This window comes from Canis lupus, chromosome 6 (genome assembly GCF_048164855.1).
Source record: "Canis lupus baileyi chromosome 6, mCanLup2.hap1, whole genome shotgun sequence".
Lineage (NCBI taxonomy): Eukaryota > Metazoa > Chordata > Mammalia > Carnivora > Canidae > Canis > Canis lupus.
In genome coordinates, this window is record NC_132843.1 from 39,445,672 (window position 1) to 39,465,703 (window position 20,032).

General features: G+C 44.7%; 1 protein-coding gene across 11 annotated transcripts in view; it reads left to right on the top strand.

Moving 5' to 3' along the window:
* The window catches only part of DAP3 (death associated protein 3), a 34,362-nt gene that overhangs the window by 11,110 nt on the left and 3,220 nt on the right, over window positions 1–20,032 (top strand). For 6 of the 11 annotated variants that reach the window (XM_072829865.1, XM_072829869.1, XM_072829866.1 and 3 more), the window contains 10 exons: window positions 7,831–7,967; window positions 10,956–11,066; window positions 12,723–12,824; window positions 15,227–15,335; window positions 15,463–15,555; window positions 17,033–17,163; window positions 18,016–18,096; window positions 18,398–18,556; window positions 19,106–19,165; window positions 19,938–20,027. In XM_072829865.1, coding sequence (XP_072685966.1) covers window positions 7,926–7,967; window positions 10,956–11,066; window positions 12,723–12,824; window positions 15,227–15,335; window positions 15,463–15,555; window positions 17,033–17,163; window positions 18,016–18,096; window positions 18,398–18,556; window positions 19,106–19,165; window positions 19,938–20,027 — 978 coding nt within the window. In that variant the 5' untranslated portion in view covers window positions 7,831–7,925. The remainder of the gene's footprint in view (window positions 1–7,830; window positions 7,968–10,955; window positions 11,067–12,722; window positions 12,825–15,226; window positions 15,336–15,462; window positions 15,556–17,032; window positions 17,164–18,015; window positions 18,097–18,397; window positions 18,557–19,105; window positions 19,166–19,937; window positions 20,028–20,032) is intronic. The other 5 variants (XM_072829871.1, XM_072829872.1, XM_072829873.1 and 2 more) reach the window with 4 other exon arrangements.

Here is a 20,032-nt window from a genome sequence, read left to right on the forward strand (position 1 = left end):
GCCCATCCCTTCACCCCACCCCCTCCAGCAATCATCAGTTTTTTTATCTGTCGGTTCATTTCTGCTTATTTGTTTATTCATTTGTTTTGTTTTTAAGATCCTATATATAAGTGAAATCATGTATTTGTCTTTCTCCGATAGCATAGTACACCCTAGGTCCATCCATCTGGTTTTGCAGATGACAAGATCTCATCCTTTTTATGACCAAGTAATACTCCATTATACACACACCATCCCCACATCTATCATTGGACATGTGGGCTCCTTCTGTATCTTGGCTATTGTAGATAATGCTGCACTGTACATAGGGGATGGCACTGGTATGGCTCACTGGTTGAGTGGCTGCCTTTGGCTCAGGTTGTGATCCTGGGGTCCCGGGATTAAGTCCCACATCAAGCTGTCTGTAGGGAGCCGGCTTCTCCGTCTGCCTTTGTCTTTGCCTCTCTCTGTGTCCTCTCATGAATTAATAAGTAAAATCCTTAAAAAAAATAGGAGAGCATGTATCTTTTCAAATTAGTGTGTTTGTATGCTTTGGGTAAATAAGCACTTCGATTTAAGTATTTTATATGTGGATATCCAGTTGTCCCACCACCCTTTGTTGAAACAGTCTTCTTTTGCCCTATTGAAATGTCTTGGCACCTGTGTTGAAAATCAGCTGATGGTGATGTAAGGAATTCTTTCTAAACTTTCAGCTCTCCCCCACTGACTCATAGATGTGGGTCAGATGCATTTAATCTATAGGCATATGCTAATAATACAGTCTTGATTACTGTAGCTTTGTAGTAAGTTTTGAAATCAGGAAACGGGAGCCCTCCAACTTTGTTCCTTTTTTCCAAGGTTAGTTATGCTATTTGGGTCCATTGCATTTCCATGTGAATTCTGAAATCAGCTTGACAATCACCATAAAAGATGTTGCCGGAATTTTGATAAGTAACAATATTTTTTTAAAAGAGAAAGAACTGGGCAGCCTGGGTGGCTCAGCAGTTTAGCACCGCCTTCAGCCCAGGGTGTGATCCTGGAGACCCGGGATCGAGTCCCACGTCGGGCTCCCTGCGTGGAGCCTGCTTCTCCCTCGGCCTGTGTCTGTTCCCCCCCCCCTGTCTCTCATAAATAAATAAAATCTTTTTTTAAAAAAAGAGAAAGAATTGCCGATTTTAATGAACTTCATTCTCAATGAAACAATGATGTGATAGAATTTTTTAAAATAGTCACTCTTAAAATATAAAATCTAGGGATCCCTGGGTGGCGCAGCGGTTTGGCGCCTGCCTTTGGCCCAGGGCGCGATCCTGGAGACCCGGGATCGAATCCCACGTCGGGCTCCCGGTGCATGGAGCCTGCTTCTCCCTCTGCCTGTGTCTCTGCCTCTCTCTCTCTCTCTCACTGTGTGCCTATCATAAATAAAAAATAAATAAATAACTTTAAAAATATATATATAAAATCTGATAATGATGGATTGTACTTAAGGAGTATTGTATTGTGTAATGATTGCTTTAGAAAACTGTAGGCATTTAGCCAGGAAAAGAAAAAATAGAGTGCATAACTACCTTCAGTTCATCATGTGCAAAATGGCTTGTAAAACCCAAGAGAAAGACTGGGACAATGAATGGAAGCTGCAAGAGACATCTCAGCTCAGATTGTGAAAGGATTTTCCAGAAAAGTTGTCTGATAATCACATGGCGTGTCTTCATGTTCCCCTGTGGCTGGAAATGTTTAAGCACTTGATACACGACACGCAGTGGCTAACAGGAAAGGCTGCCACTTTTAGCAAGTGATTTAGGTTATCCATCCCTATTTTCACTGGGGTATAATAATGCCTACTTAATAGGATTGTTGTGAGATAATACCTATAAATTGCTTAATACAGAACCTATTTCTAAAAATATTTAGTGATTTTATTGAAATCATTGTGGCACTAATTCTAAAGAATTCAATTCTTGAGCTAGATCATCTTAACTTTCAGAATTTTTGATTCAATCTGTATAAAAGCCTCTTCATAGCAGTTTTGTCCATAATAGAAAAAGCTGGAGATAATCCATAGGTCTTTCACTGGTTAACTAGTTAAACAGATGCATCCTTACCATGGACAGTGTTCAAGATTAAAGAAACAATCTATTAATGCATATAATACACATATCCTGGGTGATTGTCCAGTAAATTATGATAAGTGAAAAAAAGCCAGTATCAGGGCACCTCGCTGGCTCAGTTGGTTAAGCCTGAGCCTTTGGCTCAGGTCATAATCCCAGGGTCCTGGGATCAAGCCCCTCCCTGCTTGATCCCTGCCCCCTGCTCAGCAGGGAGCCTGCTTTTCCCTCTGCTGCTCCCTCTGCTTGTGTTCTCTCTCTCTCAAATAAATACATAGACTCTTTAAAAAAGAAAGAAAGAAGCCAGTATCAAAAGGCCACATACAGTGTGATTTCATTCACCTAACATCCTTGAAATTTCAAAATCACAGAAATGGAGAACAGATGAGTGGTTGTCAGGGGTTAAGGAGTGGGAGAGAGGCCAGAGAACTCGGAAAGGACAACATGAGGGGATCCTTAAGGTGATGGAGACGTCCTGCACAGGTACTATATGGACGTCAGTGTCCAGGCTTGATGGAGTGCTGTCACTGTGCAACCTGTCATCACAGGGAGGAACTGGGGAAAGGGCACACGGAGTTCTTTCAGCTGCAGGGGTCTCTATAATGACCTCAACAGAACAAGTTAAATTTAAAAAACAAACTGATTTTTGTAATCCCTGAAGTCTTAGTCTTAGCGTATAGTCTTTGGGATACCTTTCTAGATTTGGTCCGAGCCTATTCTGACTCACTTCTCAGTATACATTTGAGCTTCCTATGTGAGACTTTTTTATTTTAGAGAGAAAAAGGACTAACACTAGCTAAAAAGTTTCATCACAGCATTTAAAGTGCTGAGCAAGTACTTTGCAGGTGCACCTGGAAAAGCTTCAGATGGCTTAAAGACTAAGGAAATTGTCTCTGGGATTTGTTTTATCCACATTTAAAACAAAGCATGTGATCAGAGAGAAGACTCTTCTGTCTCAGAAGACAAGTGGACAGTTTATCTTTGATTTTTACCATTAGTCATTTGTTTTGTTTGTGGTAAAATATGCAAGCGTAAAATTTACCATAATTTTTAAGTGTGCAATTCCATGATGTCACACACATGCGGCTGTCACCACCATTCATCCCCATAATTCTTTTCGTCTTGTACCATCAATCAATTCTCATAGGAAATCCGTCCCCTTACCTACCTTCCAGTAATAAGCAGTATGTCTAACTTTTGCTCCTGCAAAGGACATGAAAAAGCTGAAAGGAGAAACCAGTACTTGGATTTTTTCATACTACTAGTGGCTTGAGCCTTTATCTTGCACTGCCCTGGTATTTATATGCCCTTAAAAGTGGAATGATCAAATATTCCTGTCTTCAGCTTACATTTGGCCTATCGATAAGATTTTTTTTCTGCAAACGGGTATTTTAAAAGACATGGAAAATGTTTAGTCCAGGTTATTGGCTTTGAGATCAAACTTTCAAGATTCCCCACCTTCCCTTTGTTTTTTTTTTTTTTGGTTTTTTTTTTAATTTTTTTTTATTTATGATAGTCACAGAGAGAGAGAGAGAGAGAGGCAGAGACACAGGCAGAGGGAGAAGCAGGCTCCAAGCACCGGGAGCCCGACATGGGATTCGATCCCGGGTCTCCAGGATCGCGCCCTGGGCCAAAGGCAGGCGCCAAACCGCTGCGCCACCCAGGGATCCCCTTCCCTTTGTTTTTAAAGTAACTTCCATTATTCTTTAAGATTTATTTATTTATTTTAAGAAAAAGCATGCATATAAGCAAGAGGGACAAGGAGAGAGAATCTCTAGCAGATTGCACGCTGAGCTTGGAGCCCAGCCACGGGGCTCCGTCTCACCACCATGAGATCATGACCTGAGCCAAAATCAAGAATTGGTCACTCAGGGCACCTGGGTGGCTCAGTAGTTGAGCATCTGCCTTCGGTGCAGGTCATGATCCCGGGGTCCTGGGATTGAGTCCCGCATCAGGCTCCCCACAGGGAGCCTGGTTCTCCCTCTGCCTGTGTCTCTGCTTCTCTGTGTGTGTCTCTCATGAATAAATAAACTCTTAAAAAAAAAAAAAAAGATTTGGACTCAGCCAACTGGACACCCAGGAGCCCCTAAAGTAATTTCGACTATTCTTATATAGAGAGATGTGTGTATGTGTTGCCTTTACCCTTAAAAAGCAGTGGGGGAAATATTGAAGGATTTTAAGCAAGACTTGAGTGTAAAAAATGGATTGGAGAAGTTCACATGGAAGCTGTAGACCAATTGTATAATGCAAGATGGTAGTGTCCTGGGATAGAGAGCTGGTCACATTTTCATTACCAATATTTCCCATAATGTCAAAAACATGGCCAGAGTAATGGCCCCAATGACCACAGGCACACCTATAGGAAGAATTGACCTCAGGACCATGTCATCTGCTCTTTTCTCTCCAGAAACCAGCCCCCCTTCAACGCTGCAGCCCACAGCTGTTTGTAATGGGATGCATTGGGAAGATGCGGGAAGCAGGGTTGGGTGGGCCAGGCATTGTCAGAGTCACATTGGGGTCATAAGTAGTTTTGAAGTAGAGAAAGTTGAGGTTGAATTGAGGGCTGAGGGTTGGAAATGCATAATGTGGAAGGTTAGAATTAGTGTGGCAGCTTACTGTCATGGATGGGGGAAGACAGTGCTGGAGGCAGGGAGCTGAGGTAGTTTAAGTAGGGGAGGATTGAGAAGAGCTGAGGTTAAGAAAATTGAGCTGGTTAGTGTCGGGCGATACTGGGTGGTGATGGATTCTGGGCGGCGGTGGTGGACACCAGGTCGTTGTGTCTTAGTTGCCAAGGGCATTCCCAGCATCTGATTCCCTATGAGGACTTGGAAGTCAGCACATAGTCATACTTAAGACTGTGATTTATTACAGGGGAGGGTATGATGCCAAATCAGCAAAGGGAAAGACATACCAGGCAAAGTGAAGGAAAGCAAGCACTAGCTTCCAAGAGTCTTTTCCCAGTAGAGTGACACAGGAAACATGACATCAGCAAGTTGTGACCACACACATGAAATGGTGTCAGCTGGGGAAACTCATCAGTGTCAGTGCCGTGGAGTTTTGGGCTGGTCATGTAGTCATTATTTGCCTAGAAATTCTAGACTCTCAGAAGGGAAGCGGGTACTCAACCTAAGCCATGCTGTTTGTATATATAGTTTGGGCACAGTGACCCACTCTTACCTGTTGTAGGGTTTCCAGACAGCTGCCCAGAGGGCAGCTGCCTCCCTGCCTGCCCTTTAGCTCTTCCACCATTGCTGGCTGGCTGCGCATGGTGCTGGGCAAAGGGCTGTGTCAGACAGCAGTGGAGGGCAGAGGTAAGGATACCGAACAGAGTGCAAGGAACAGAGGGGACCCCCTCCCCCCCCCCCCGCTGTGGGGTAATAGAACTTCATCTTCAGGCCTGGGTACATGCACACAGCCACCTCCTTCCTCCACTAGCATCCAGGAGAATGATACTAATAGTATTTTGCAACAGTGGTGTCCCAAGGGTTCAAAGACCTAGTGAATTTGGGTTAAAATGAAGTAACTACTTAGTCTCAAATTTCTCAGCCATAGAGCTGTGGTGCATTTGATGACTAGTTAGCATTCACCTAAACTCAGTTTGGGAACTGCTGCCAAGGACCTGTGGTTTTCAAACCCAGCAAAGGAGCCCTGGAATCCCATAGTTAACAAGGGAGCCAGGTCAGCAGGAACCATGCCAGTCTGGTTGAGCACTGTATACTCCTTGGGGTGTGGGCATGTGAAAACATATGACTTGAATGACGGGATAAAGGTATGCATTGGCATCTTCATCAAAAAGTAGCTTTGGAAACTAAACAGATGGAATTCAAAGGACTTTGTGTCGTCTCTTGATTCCTGGTAAGCCCCAATGGATCAGGGACTGTAGAAGGTTTGTTCACTGGCTTATTCACAGGGCCTGACACAGCAGGTACTCGGTAACTGTTGACTAAATGGCACGCTGCTGCTGCTGCTGCTGCTGCTGCTGCTGCTGCATCAAAAATTTCAGGTGTAAGAGAGGTTAAAATGAATAATCAAAGTGACCTGGAGATTAGATTGAGGTATGTTATCACTACTGAATATTGAGAGTTGCACTTAAGTATTTTAAACATCTTTTAGCTCTCTGATTAGGGGTTTTTTAATGAACTATTTTTTTTAAGATTTTATTTATTCATGAGAGACAAAGAGAGAAAGAGGCAGAGACACAGGCAGGGGGAGAAGCAGGCTCCCCACAAGGAGATGGCGCAGGACCTGATCCCCGACTCAGAGATCACGCCCTGAGCCGAAGGCAGACACTCAACCACTGAACCACCCAGGCATCCCTGAACTATTTTCAACATACAGATGGATACGTATAACACACGTGATATAAAAACAGTAAAATAAAACTCTTGTACCCATGATGCAACATTAGAAATAGATCATCTCCAATGTCGCTGTGCCCTGCCCAGCCTTCCCCTTTACCCCCTCCCCTACAGGAAGCAGCATTCTGCATGGGCTTATCCTTCTGCTTCTCCTTCAGTTTGACAATGTATATGTATATCCCCCAGTGAGTGAATTAGGTTTTACATTTTTGAATTTTACATAAATTGTATCATGCTGTATATAATAGTTCTCACACAGTATTAGTTTTCAAAATTCGTCAATGTCCTGCATATAACTGCAGTTGAGTCTTTTCTTGCTGTGCAGCGTTCTATTGTTTGACCATATTTCTGTTTATACACTCCTCTGTTAATGGGTATTTGAGCTTTTTACAGTTTTTGATTATTCATACTCTACAGTGAACAACTATACACATATAAGTATTTCTACAGTTATACATATTTCTCAGTGCACAAATGTTTTCTACCATAAATACCAAGGAATAGAGGGGTGCCTGGGTGGCTAAGTAGGTAAGCATCTGCCTTTGGCTCAAGTCATGAACCTGGGGGTCCTGGGATCGAGTCCCACATTGGGCTCCTGCTCTGCAGGGACCCTGCTCCTCTTCCTCTCTCTTTCTCTCTCTCTCCTTTTTTCTTAAGATTTTATCCATTCATTCATGAGAGACAGAGAGATACGGAGACACAGGCAGAGGGAAAAGCAGGCTCCCCACAGAGAGCTCAATGTGGGACTGGATCACTGGACCCAAGATTACACCCTGAGCTGAAGGCAGATGCTTAACCGCTGAGCCACCTAGATGTCCCTCTCTCTCTCTGTCTCTCTCTCTGTATCTCATGAATAAATCTTTAAAAAAAATACCAAGGAATAGAAATCATAGGTCAGAGACCTGTACATTTTCAACTTTATAGGATAATGCCAAATTCACTTTTTTTTTTTAAAGATTTATTTATTTATTCATAGCGAGAGAGAGGCAGAGACACAGGCAGAGGGAGAAGCAGGCTCCATGCAGGAAGCCCGATGTGGGACTCGATCCCGGGTCTCCAGGATCACACCCCGGGCTGCAGGCGGTGCCAAACCACTGCGCCACCAGGGCTGCCCCGCCAAAATCACTTTTTTAGGATGATTATACTCCCACCCCCTCTGACAGTATCTCCCATGCTGCAAAGCCTCTGGCACATTTCCTTTTGTCTTTCTCATTTTTCCCAAAATGGTAGGTGAATGGTTTTCATCATGGTGGTTTTAATTTATAGTTCCCTGACTTGTAGTGAGGATGAAAATCTTTTCATGGGTTTATTAGGTTTACTAGCCATTTCCTGTTCTATATCTTATTTGTATTTTCTGCCCCCCCCCCTTTTTTTTTTTGGTCAATGTGTAGGTGTTCTGTATGTACTCTAGATAGGCGTCCATCCGTGCTGGTAACATTGCCCAGTTGTGGCTTGCATCTTCACTTTACTTAAGATTACAGCCACGATGCTGAGAAGGATGACAAGGCTTCTCTCTGGGGCCCGGCAGGTGAGTCCTAGCTGACCTAAAAGCTTTGTGCATATTGTCTTTCGGTGGAGTTTTTATTTCTAGATGGATTCACTGTATCCAGAATAACATGCTCTGGAAAACCTCTGTTGCCAAGTGCTGTAATTTACAAGTTTGCACTTTAGAAGACAGTCACAACTCCATTCCTCTACCCTAAAAATCTGACAGCCCTCAGCACAAAAGCTATGCTTGGAGATGTATTAGAGAATTAACATTAAAAAAGAAACACATAAGCTTGATTGCAGTTATCTTTATTAACTTTTATTATATCTAATGAGACTCATGATTATCATCCCTTAGTGAAGTATTTAAAAGAAAAATAAGTTGCTTCTTTAGACTTTTAGCATCTGATAGTTTAACAAAATAATAAAATCATATATAAATACGACCATTGTGTTGCTTTACTTCATTTATTGAGCAGATATTTTCTCAGTACCTTCTACCAGGCAGGTGCTCAGGATTCTACAGTGACTCATTTCACCATTAGTAATTATGGTTTGTTGGACATTTGTTATGTGCCAGGCACGATGACCAGCCCAGGAAATAAGTATCTCTGTTTCACAGATAAAGAAAGTGATGATTAGCAAGGCTAAGTAAAGTGCCTGAGGTAACATTCTGTGAAGTTGTAGAATCCAGGCTGTCTGACTGCAAAGCCTGTGGCCTTGAGCGCTGTACTATGTGGCATTTTATGGTCCCTGTTGTCCAGGACCTCACACTTCCAGTAGCGGAGTCACAAACGAATGGCACCTGTAGCCCAGTGCTGTCACAGCACCCAGAGGAGCATCTGCTGTGGGTTAGCAGGGCCCAGAGGGCACCCTCAGACTCCAGATTCATCCCAAGTCCCAAAGGGTGAGAGCCAGATCAGCAGGGCTCTGGCACTTCCATCTGATCATTTCATTACAGATTAGATCTCCTAGAGGAGGAGCCCTTCCTTCCATAGGGCTCCTCTTTTTTTCCAGTGGTTCATGATAAAACTCGTAAAGGCAAAATAACCCATTCTTAGGAAATAAAATGAAAAAAAGACCAAGGATCAACAGAGGGATGGATTCAGGCCTCAACTATTTTCATTAAAGGGCTAGAATATGTTCTTCCTTGATAGCAGACAAGAAACACCTGAGTCCAAACTGCAGCAAGGGGTCAGAAGAATTTTATGCTTTCAGTAGATTGATTTAGTAACCTTGATGGGATCACAAATGCTGTTCTTTCGGGAACTGCCTGGTTTTCCTTCCAGAGCTGTGCAGAGGCAAGTGTACACATGGTTGCCTTCCCCGGAAACACAAGACTGTCAGGGTGAGGCCGTATATAACACTGTAAGAAGTAAGGAATCCATTTTGCTAGGTCTTAATTTGCTGCAAAAAGCATTTAACTAAAAAAAAAAAAAAAAAAAAAAAACAAGTTTAGTGTAGAAATACCACCACCTTGTGGTCCTTGAATATCTTTGATTTTTTATTTACTGCTTTTTTTTATGAAGAACTGGTGCTTTGTCTCCGGTAGAATGGAGAAAATTGAGTAGCACCAGCACTGGGGCATTCCGTTCAGACTTCTGAGCTGACAAACCATACCCTGGGTTTTCATCGGCCCAGTGCGACAAGTGCTGCTGTTTGTATCGTAGATGTTCTGTTTCACTCTTGCTGTCACCACATTTCCAAGATGGTTTGTGGTCCATCATATTGTGTGCCATCTCAGCATGTTGATTTTAATGTTTAAACAATTATTATTTTGCTCATAAAAATTATACCCATTTAAGTTCTACAATAACTTTCTAACTGGTATTTTCACCTCTAAATCTTGACTCTTCGTCTTTCATAGTCCAAAAGATTTATCTCCCCTCATAAAATGCTTAACCTCCAGCTAATCAGAAAGAGTGGCCGAGGGACCCCTGGCTGGCTCAGTTGGGAGAGTGTTTGACTCTTGGTCTTGGGGTTGTGAGTTTGAGCTCCATGTTGGGTTGTAGAGATTACTTAAAATAAATAAATCTTTAAAGATTTTATTTATTTATTTATTCATGAGAGGCTGAGACACAGGCAGAGGGAGAAGCAGCCTCCAGGCAGGGAACCTGATGCAGGACTCAATCCCAGGACCCCAGGATCATGACCTGAGCCAAAGGCAGACGCTCAGCCACTGAGCCATCCAGGCACCCCATAAATTTAAAAATTTTTAAAGAAAAAGAAAGCATGGCTGATTCCCTGCCACTGTCAAGATAAGTCCCAGAGACTCCGCACGATAATCGATAACCAGGCCAGTGTGCTGACTTCACCTGCTTTTCTATTTTTATTATGTAAATTCTTGTTCCCCAGCCGTATTATGCTGGCATCTTTTCATTTCTATGTAAGGCCTTTCATTCCTCAGCTCAGTTTTACAAGGTTCTCCGGGTAGTATTTTCTCAGCTTTGTCTCCTGAAATCCCGTACCCAGCACAGGGGTTCCCTGTGCAGTTTACTGAGCTGCCCATCCAGCACTATATCTCACTTAGCTGGAGGTTTTCTGCACTCCCTCATCACACATCCTTAATCAGAGAGTCTTTATTCCAGGACACAGCTAGCAAGAAAATTATTGTGGGGAGTGTCATGATAGCTGTCAAATGGGAGCACCGCACCAGTCCCCTAATAGAAGTGGCTGTGATTGTCACGGTGGGGGGTGGGGGGCCACACACTGGCCTAGTGGCCGTCTACCACCGGGGGCAAGAGCATAGGAGGATGTGCCCTGCTCCGGGACCATCTCCAACAGATGCATTTGCTTCTATGTGGGACAGAGCCCTGCCAGAGCAACACAAGCTGCAGCAGATTCAGAGTCTGGATAACATGATTGGATGTAGAGAATTGTAAAAATAAGGATTACTTTTACATAAAACTAAAATGTGTATTAGTGACAGTTTCCCTGTTGTAGAGGGGCTTTAAAACCTCAGTTTTGTAGTGATCCTAATACTAAAAAGTCTGCTGATTCCAAAACATGAAAATGGTTTCTTTTATAGTTGGACCCTGGACGTTTTTTGCACAGGGGGTCCCCCGCCCCTCAGAGCCTTGATGCTCACCTGGATGACCAGAGACCCAGAGCCGTATCCTGTACTAGTGAGGATGACCCGGTGAGTTGCTAGCATGTGTATGGATTCCTTTCAGTTCTTATACTTTGTGGTGCTGTCATTTTACATATTGGGACAATTGAAACCCAGAAAAGTGAAGCAGATCTGCCTGTGGTCAGACAGTGCACCCAAGACAACACTCCGGAGCCCAGATCAGCCTCTTCCCTGTCTGAGGCCGTATTCACATAAACCTCAGGCAGGCCAGTCCACACTGGATTTAACTCCTGCCACTGAAGGCCACTCATGCCCTGGATTTTGTCCGGCATGAAGCAGGTGCATAGTAAATACTTAAGTCAGTTCCTGAGACGTTCCATTTAGTAGTTACTGATCTTACTGGGTCAGCAGACTTTTCTCCTTAGAGGCCAGACAGTAAATATTTCAGGCTTATAAGCTGAAGTGGTCTCTGTCCCAACTACTTAGCTCTGCCTTATGTAAACAAGTAGATGTGGCTTTAAAAAATAATAGTAGAGAGAGAAAGAAAGAAAAGAAAGAAATAAAAAAATAAATAGGGAGCAGCCCGGGTGGCTCAGCGGTTTAGCACCACCTTGAGCCCAGGGCGTGATCCTGGAGACCTGGGATCGAGTCCCATGTCGGGCTCCCTGCATGGATCCTGCTTCTCCCTCTGCCTGTGCCTCTGCCTCTCTCTATATGTGTCTCTCATAAATAAATAAATAAAATCTTAAAAAAAAAAAAAAGAATAAATAAATAGATAAAAGCTTATTTACAAGAATGGGAGCCATAGTCAACCAGTCCTGGTATGGAGAATCCTAAAGACATTGACTTACCCAGGATCACATGGCAGGGCAGCTAAAGAACCCAGTTTTTCTGTTTGCCAGTCTGGTGCTACATTCCACCTTTCTAAGTGGACTTCCTAGTGTCTGGAGGGGGAACTAACCTGATTCATTGAGAACAGCATTGAAAGTGAAGTCTGTCGGCAGAAGCCAGCATTCCAGCAGTTTCCAGTGTTGCATTTTGTGCTTCTCGTCCTTTGAGGCCAGATGATTTCTTTTCTCCTACCCCAGCACGAAAGTGGCCCCTCCTAAATGACATTTGTCATGTGATCTGTGCGTAAATGTGGAAGGAGCCAATAGCTTTTTCTACTTTCTTGCACCTTCCCTGCCCACAGGCCTCCCCACCTTAACCTGTGCTGTGCATGTGGAAAGGGATCAATAACTCATCACCCAGGCTGCCAGCTCAGGAGGGTGTTTTCTTTATGTCTCTGGCGCTCATCTACTTTCAAAAGCACAAAGTAAACCGAATGAGTGAAGTCACTGCGGTGTCTTTCAGCTTTGCTTGGAATTGTAGTCCCTTTATCACCAGCTCCTCTGGGGTTTCTATGGAAACAGTGGTGTGCAGTCACTCTTGTCACATGACTGGAGCATCTCCATGCACAGCACAGAATCCAGATGGCAAGGATTGTCTCTGTCACCTCCACAGGCAGGGTTTATGTTGCTGAGCAACTGGCTTCATCACTGAGCCAACAGGCGCTTTATATACACACCATAGATTCAAGGACATCCAGCATCTTTTGTCTAAGATAAGAAATGAAAGACCTCTTCTCCAGCCCTGAGAGATGACCTTTCTACTTAACATGGTCTAGCAGGCCCTTTCCACTTTGTCTGTGGCCCTGTTACAGTTGTTTGCATTTTCATTTCACAGGCCAGGCATGGGGAGCAGCACGCCGCTCTACACTACCACATCCCCCTCCAGGATCTGAAGACTGTGTTCCCCCAGGGCCTGCCCCCTCGCTTCATCATGCAGGTGCTCCATGCAAGAGGGAGCTGAAGGTGGGGGGGTTGAGGGGGCTCAGAACATGCTGCTACTGGCTGCTGGCAGAGGGTGGGATTCAGTGAGTAGAAAACTGTAAAAGATGAAATTTGAATCTAAGACAGATGAGTTCAGCTGTTTTGTGAATAGTGCTGTTACTATAGTTACTTTAAGTGGGCTTTTATTTGTGGCGCACCATCGAGGGCAGGCATAATATTCTTAGATAAATGATAGCCCACTGTTTTCCTTGTGTTACCCACCTGACAGATTTCTAGAACCTTTGGCATTCAAATAATTCAAATAATAATTGTTTATAATGAATTTAATATTTGCCTTAGCAATGAATTTAATATTTGCCTTAGCAAAAGATCATGAAAATGATTAGCATGTGTAGAGAATCACAATCTGTTCCTGAGCCAAACAGAAGTGATTTTTGGATTAGATGTATTATTGGTTTTCATTCTCCTGGATTTCCAGAAAATGTAGTTTTGTGGCTCCAACTTCAACCCAGACATGTCATCTTGGGTTGCTTTATAGCCATTGAAAGAGGGCAACCTTGGTAGCACAGCGGTTTAGCGCTGCCTGCAGCCCGGGATGTGATCCTGGAGACCCGGGATCAAGTCCCACGTCAGCTCCCTGCATGGAGCCTGCTTCTCCCTCTGCCCCTCTCTCTCTCTCTCTCTCTCTCTGAATAAATGAAAAAATAAAATAAAATCTTTATAGCCATTGAAAGAATTCATGATTAACTGAAAGCACAGTCTGTTGGCATCATTGGTTCTTTGGACTCAGTCCTGCTGAATTGCTGTCAGCCTCAGAGACGGTCCCTTCTTACTGAAATAGCAGATTTGACCATGCAGGTGATTTTCAGCCTCGGAGCCAGAGGGTAGCATTCCTTCAGTGTGCTCTATTTCAGAAGATCAGATGAAACCCCAGTGAAGGAGTTAATTCTAGCCCATGAATAGCCTTGTCATCAAAACTGTTAAATTTGGGACGGGGGGGTGGGGGGGGCTTATATTTGGAAATAGGACACAACCAGAAGGAGTCATCTGTGATGGCACTTAAACTGTCCAAAGACATTTGTAGTACAGCCTCTAGCTTTAGTGTTGTAACCGGCTCCAGTTGCTTTCAGACTGGCCTGACCCCCAGGGCTTTGGAGGGTATTACTCATACATTCTTTCCATAATTTCCATTTACGTGAAGGCCAGCTCCCCATTGTTTGTGTGTTTTAGCACGGTCATATTTCCTAATACGGCATTTCTGTTTTAATTTCTGTGTCAGGTTTTTGAAAGTTTCACTTTTCATTAAATTTGAACTTGCCTGTCAAGTCCTTCCCCAATCGAGTTGCACAGATAGGATTTCTTTAAAAAATACCAACACTGGGGATCCCTGGATGGCTCAGCGGTTTAATGCCTGCCTTTGGCCCAGGGCATGATCCTGGAGTCCCGGGATTGAGTCCCCACATCGGGCTCCCTGCATGGAGCCTGCTTCTCCCTCTGCCTGTGTCTCTGCCTCTCTCTCTCTCTCTCTCTCTCTCTCTCATGAATAAATAAATAAAATCTTAAAAAAAAAAAAAAAAAAAAGGGCACCCGGGCGGCTCAGTGGCTGAGCCTCCGCCTCAGTTTCGGCTAAGGTCATGATCTCAGGGTCATGGGATCGGGCCCTAGTTTGGGTTCTGTGCTCAGTGGGGTGTCTGCTGGGTCTCCCTTGTTCTGCCCCTCTCCCTGCTCATGCTTGCACATAGTGTCAAGTAAATAAATCTTTAAAAAGGAAAATGCCAACACTATTTTAATTCTCATGTCACACATATCAGTGATTTCCAGATTTTTCCACCAGACTATTCCTGGTGACAAAAAGGGATTGAACTTTGTGTGTCAGTGCTCTGGCATCTGCATGTTGCTGGTGTCCAGAGTGGCCCATGGGCTTTGGGGCACCTGGTCACACCTGCTCTGAGCTGTCATATATGTATTTGTAGAGAAAAGTCCAGATACTTACAAGAATTAGCTAAAAATAAACTTAAAAGAATTAACATTTATTCAGTACTTACCATGTGTCAGATACTTTGTTAAATGTTTTACATTCTTTCAATATTTATGTTAATCCTAAGTGGTATACATAACTATGTTACAAGATGGCTATAGATCATATGTAGATTTCAGCTTATGGACTATATGACTGACATAATATTACTGCTTCTTTAAGAGAAATAATCAGAAGGTGACTATTGTGTTACTTGCTGTGGGTAACGTGTTTCAAATTTTAGCTGAATTATGTGGATACCAGCTGCCAGCCCAGCCTCTCCTGAGTGAACAGGTGAAGAGTGCACTTGGCTGCTCTGGTTATGGTATTAGGCTCAGTATGCTGCACGCACCACCTTGCCCTCCTTCTTGTTTTGTCAGGTGAAGACATTCAATGAAGCTTGTCTGATGGTGAGGAAACCAGCCCTCGAGCTTCTACATTACCTGAAAAACACCAATTTTGCTCACCCAGCTGTGCGGTATGTTCTCTGTATCCTTTCCTGCCTCCGGAGTCGTCTGGAGCCAATGAGGGTTAAGAGGAAGTGGAAAGGGGGGCCATTTGTTGACAGTGTAGGTGTCCCTTCTGGTGATGTTTTCTTTAACAATGGGTGCTCTAGATGGGGAGAAGGGAACAGGAAAAACCCTCAGTCTTTGCCACGTTGTTCATTTCTGTGCAAAACAGGACTGGCTAATATTGCACATTCCAGATGGTAAGAACGCCCTCTCCTCACTGGGTCGGGTCAGGTCCCTGTTACAATGCTGGCATCCAGGCTGTGACAGCATCTAGGTTGCAATGGTTTTTCAGAAGCCTTCTGTTCCAGGTGCAGGCCAATCTAAGCTGGCTCATCATGATGTCACAGTAATCACAGGCAGGTGTATGTGCAACAAGAGGAAGTGCAGCAAAAACCTTACTAGAGCCTTTTGGTAATAAGAATGAAGTATTTTGGGGGTGCCTGGGTGTCTCAGTCAGCTGAGCGTCCTACTCTTGATTTCAGCTCAGGTCATGATCTCAGGGTTGTGGGATTGAGCCCTAAGTCAGGCTCCACACTCAGTAAGTAGGGCATCTGTGTGAGATTCTCCCTCCCTCTCCCCCTGCCCCACCCCTCCCACATGAACATGCTTGCTCTCTTGCTCTCGCTCTCTCTCAAATAAATAAATCTTTAACAAAAAAAGAAAAAAAGTATTTTGGCCTAGTAGTCCTCACTTGGATGTGACACCCAAGAGCATGAACTCCTGCCTTAGAGGTCACCACAGGCTTTCCTGCCAACGGTCAGCAGTTTTGAGTCCCTGGGGTTAGGGCGGGTACGTGGGGCTATTTGTTAGCATCCTAGAGCCATCAGCATGGATCTTGAAAACTTAAACTCTCATACTTCACGTGCAGCCCTCTCCGTTGTGTTGGGCATTGCGCACATCCGGTGAGGGTTTTCTTTTTCTCTCTTTAAAAACTGCCAGGAAAAAAACAACAACTGCCAGGAAGCTAAAGTGACCTTTAACCCGCTTGAGTAGTGATTGCAATCATGTGTTATCTCAGATGGACCAGACAGAAACGTAAACCTCCGAAGTTAAGAGGTCTTTAAGGAATACATAGTTGGCTCTTGAACACCATGATTTCCAACTTGCTGGTCCTGTTAACACACAGAAGTCTTTCAATACATCATGGGCTGTAAATATATCTTCTCATCCTTAGGATCTTCTAAGTCACATTGTCTTTACACTAATTTGCTTGACTAAGAATACAGTGTATAAAATACGTACAGCATTCAAAATCTTTCTTCATCGACTCTGTTATCAGTAAGGCTTCTTCTGGTCAGTTATAGGCTAGTAGTAGTTCAGCTTTGGGGAGTCTGAAGTTAGATGCAATTTTTTTTTTTTTAAGATTTTATTTATTCGTGAGAGAGAGAGAGAGGGGCAGAGACACAGGCAAAGAGAGAAGCAGGCTCCCCAGGGGGACCCTGATGTGGGACTCAATCCCAGAACCCCAGGATTATGACCTGAGCCGAAGGCAGATGCTCAACGGCTGAGCCACCCAGGCACCTGATGCAGATTTTCAAGTGCATGGCAGGGGGGCCAGTGTCCCTTGCCCCTTGTTGTTCAAGAGTCATCTCATGTAACGTAAAGAAGCAGAGAGTATTTTGAGTTGAATACAGTCAGTTCCTGCCTGGTTTGTATCCTTGTTTGTTTTTTTAGCTCATCTTTGGGTGAAAAATTGTCGGGGTCTCCTGCAGTCTTCCTACAACAAGCAGCGCTTTGATCAACCTGTAGAGGCTTCGATATGGCTGAAGAATTTCAAAACTGCAAATGAGCGTTTCTTGAGTCAGGTGACTAGACTCCCAGAAGTTCGATGCTGGACAGTCTCTTAAATAGACTTTATCTTTGTTGTGTCTTTTTTTTTTTTTTTTTTTTTTATTTATGATAGGCACACAGTGAGAGAGAGAGGCAGAGACATAGGCAGAGGGAGAAGCAGGCTCCATGCACCGGGAGCCCGACGTGGGATTCGATCCCGGGTCTCCAGGATCACGCCCTGGGCCAAAGGCAGGCACTAAACCGCTGCGCCACCCAGGGATCCCTCTTTGTTGTGTCTTGAGCACAGTTGACTGTAGAGAACTAATATCATAGTTGGGGTGACTGTGCCATGTTCCTCTCGTACATTTTATGCTCATCTGTGTGAAATACAGCAGTGGTATAAGCCATCCCTGGGAATTTTCTGAGGAGCAAGGTGCAGTGCAGATGGATTCACTGACTTTTCCGCAGCAACAGTCTCCCGTCCTCTGAGGCATATTTTCAGCTGTGTAATCTTCGCCAGATAAGGTCTTCCATGGAACTAGACATGTATTGGCAGAATTATTCTTTGCTCTGGTGATTCTTGGATACAATCTCTAGGCCAGAAGTTTTCAACTCTGGATATAAATCCAAGTCATCTCAGAGAGCTGGTTATGAATGTGGTTGCCACAGCCTCATCCCAGACCTTTGTTATCAGAAAGCCTCACCGGCTTTGTTCTTGAGCCCCAGGCAGAGAAAGGCTGGGAGGCATTCACTTTTATTCTGGAGGCTCTTACACAGCTGGAAAAATCAACTCAAATGGACTCCTAACAACCTTACCTTCCTACCTTCTTAGTTGGGATCATCTTTAGGCTAAATAGCTTTTTTTGTTGTTTTTATTTTGTTTTTAGATAAAAGTTCAAGAGAAGTACGTCTGGAATAAGCGAGAAAGCACTGAGAAAGGCAGTCCTCTGGGAGCAGTGGTTGAACAGGTATAAAAAAAGTCCCTAGGGGATCCCTGGGTGGCTCAGCGGTTTAGCACCACCTTCGGCCCAGGGCGTGATCCTCGGGTCCCCACATCGAGTCCCACGTCGGGCTCCCTGCATGGAGCCTGCTTCTCCCTCTGCCTGTGTCTCTGCCTCTCTTTCACTCTCTCTCTTTCTCTCTCTCTCTCTCTTTCTCTCATAAATAAATAAACAAACAAACAGTCTTTAAAAAAAAAAGTCCCTGGATGTGGACCCTCATTCCAGAGGCCTCTTCTGGGCTGCAGGCCTCTGCCTCTCTTCCCTGCAGGGCCTGACGCGGGTGAGGAATGCCACAGATGCAGTTGGGATTGTCCTCAAGGAGCTCAAGAATCAGAGTTGTTTGGGTGCGTTCCATCTGTTGGTGGCGGTGGACGGAGTCAATGCTCTCTGGGGAAGGACCTCGCTGAAGAGGGAAGATAAGAGCCTGGTAGGAAAACCCAGTCTGTCTTGTCACTCTGACCTCTGGCACCGGCGTGTGTGGTGGCTGGACATAGCCTCATAGCCCATGCGGTAGATTTTCTTGCCTTGGGAGTATGTGGATTGAGATGGAGGGTGAAGATGGCACCCAGGGCCAAGGGGGGTGCGGAAGCCCCCCCCCCCAATACCATGAAAACCAAGGCAGGGATTTGGAAACCAACCCCCACAGCGAAACCTGTGTTTGTCCATTTCTCTTGTCCCTCTATTTTCAGAACGGGGCTAGGTGACTGTTTTCTGTATTATGGCACCCAAGCCACCTACCTCTGAGCAGAAGACAGCAGCATCGGGTTGGGGGTGTTCTCCCTCGGTGACTGGTTTTCATCAGAAACTGGGCAGAGGGCAGAGGGGTCCAGGGCTGGCAGCCCCTTCCTCTCAGAGGCTGTGCCATCGGTTGCTGGGTTTATGGAACCGCTGAGAACGTTCTAGTTGGTGCCAGGAGAGCGTCCAAGGGGAGCTCGTCCTGACATCTATCCCCTGTCCTCACACTGGTGGCGTGCAGATAGCCCCCGAGGAGCTGGCGCTCGTGTGCAGCCTGAGGAAGATGGTGAGAAACGACTGGGTGAGTACACGGGATGCTCACTACTCGTCAGTCTCTGAGTTTAGGGAAGAAAGCTCTTCTGTCTCTTCTAATTCCCGTAACTGCTAGAAGTTAAAGTCTATGTATTTAGGGGCGCCTGGGGGGATTCAATTGGTGAAGTGTCTGCCTTCAGCTCAGGTCATGATCTCAGGGTCCTGGGATCGAACCCCACATTGGGCTCCCTGCTCAGCGAGGAGTCTGCTTCTCTCTCCGTCTGCCCCTCCCCCTGCTTTCACTCCCCCTGCCAATAAATAAGTAAAATCTTTAAAGTCTATGCATTTGGTCTCTAATCTTTCCACCTGATTGGGAAAAAACTCATTGTATTTAAATATTGGCACAATTTTACTTGGCAGTTGTTCAGAGTGTTTTTATGTCTTAACTTTGGAAAAGATTTTTAATTTATTTTTATTTATTTATGATAGTCACACACAGAGAGAGAGAGAGAGAGGCAGAGACATAGGCAGAGGGAAAAGCAGGCTCCCTGCACCGGAGCCCGACGTGGGATTCGATCCCGGGTCTCCAGGATCACGCCCTGGGCCAAAGGCAGGCGCTAAACCGCTGCGCCACCCAGGGATCCCATGGAAAAGATTTTGATAAACGTGAGATCAGGTAGCAGTTTGTGGTCCAGAGCCAAATGCAGAACTAAGAACCTGCTCAGTTGCCATTTACCTGTACTAAAAATCTACAGATGATTAAAAGCATTTTTTTTATCTTCTCCACTCTTTCCTCATTTGGCCTTTGTCCTCTCTTTCAGCACGGAGGCGCCATTGTGTTGACGCTGAGCCAGACTGGGTCTCTCTTTAAGCCAAGGAAGGCCTATCTGCCCCAGGAGCTGCTGGGAAAGGTACA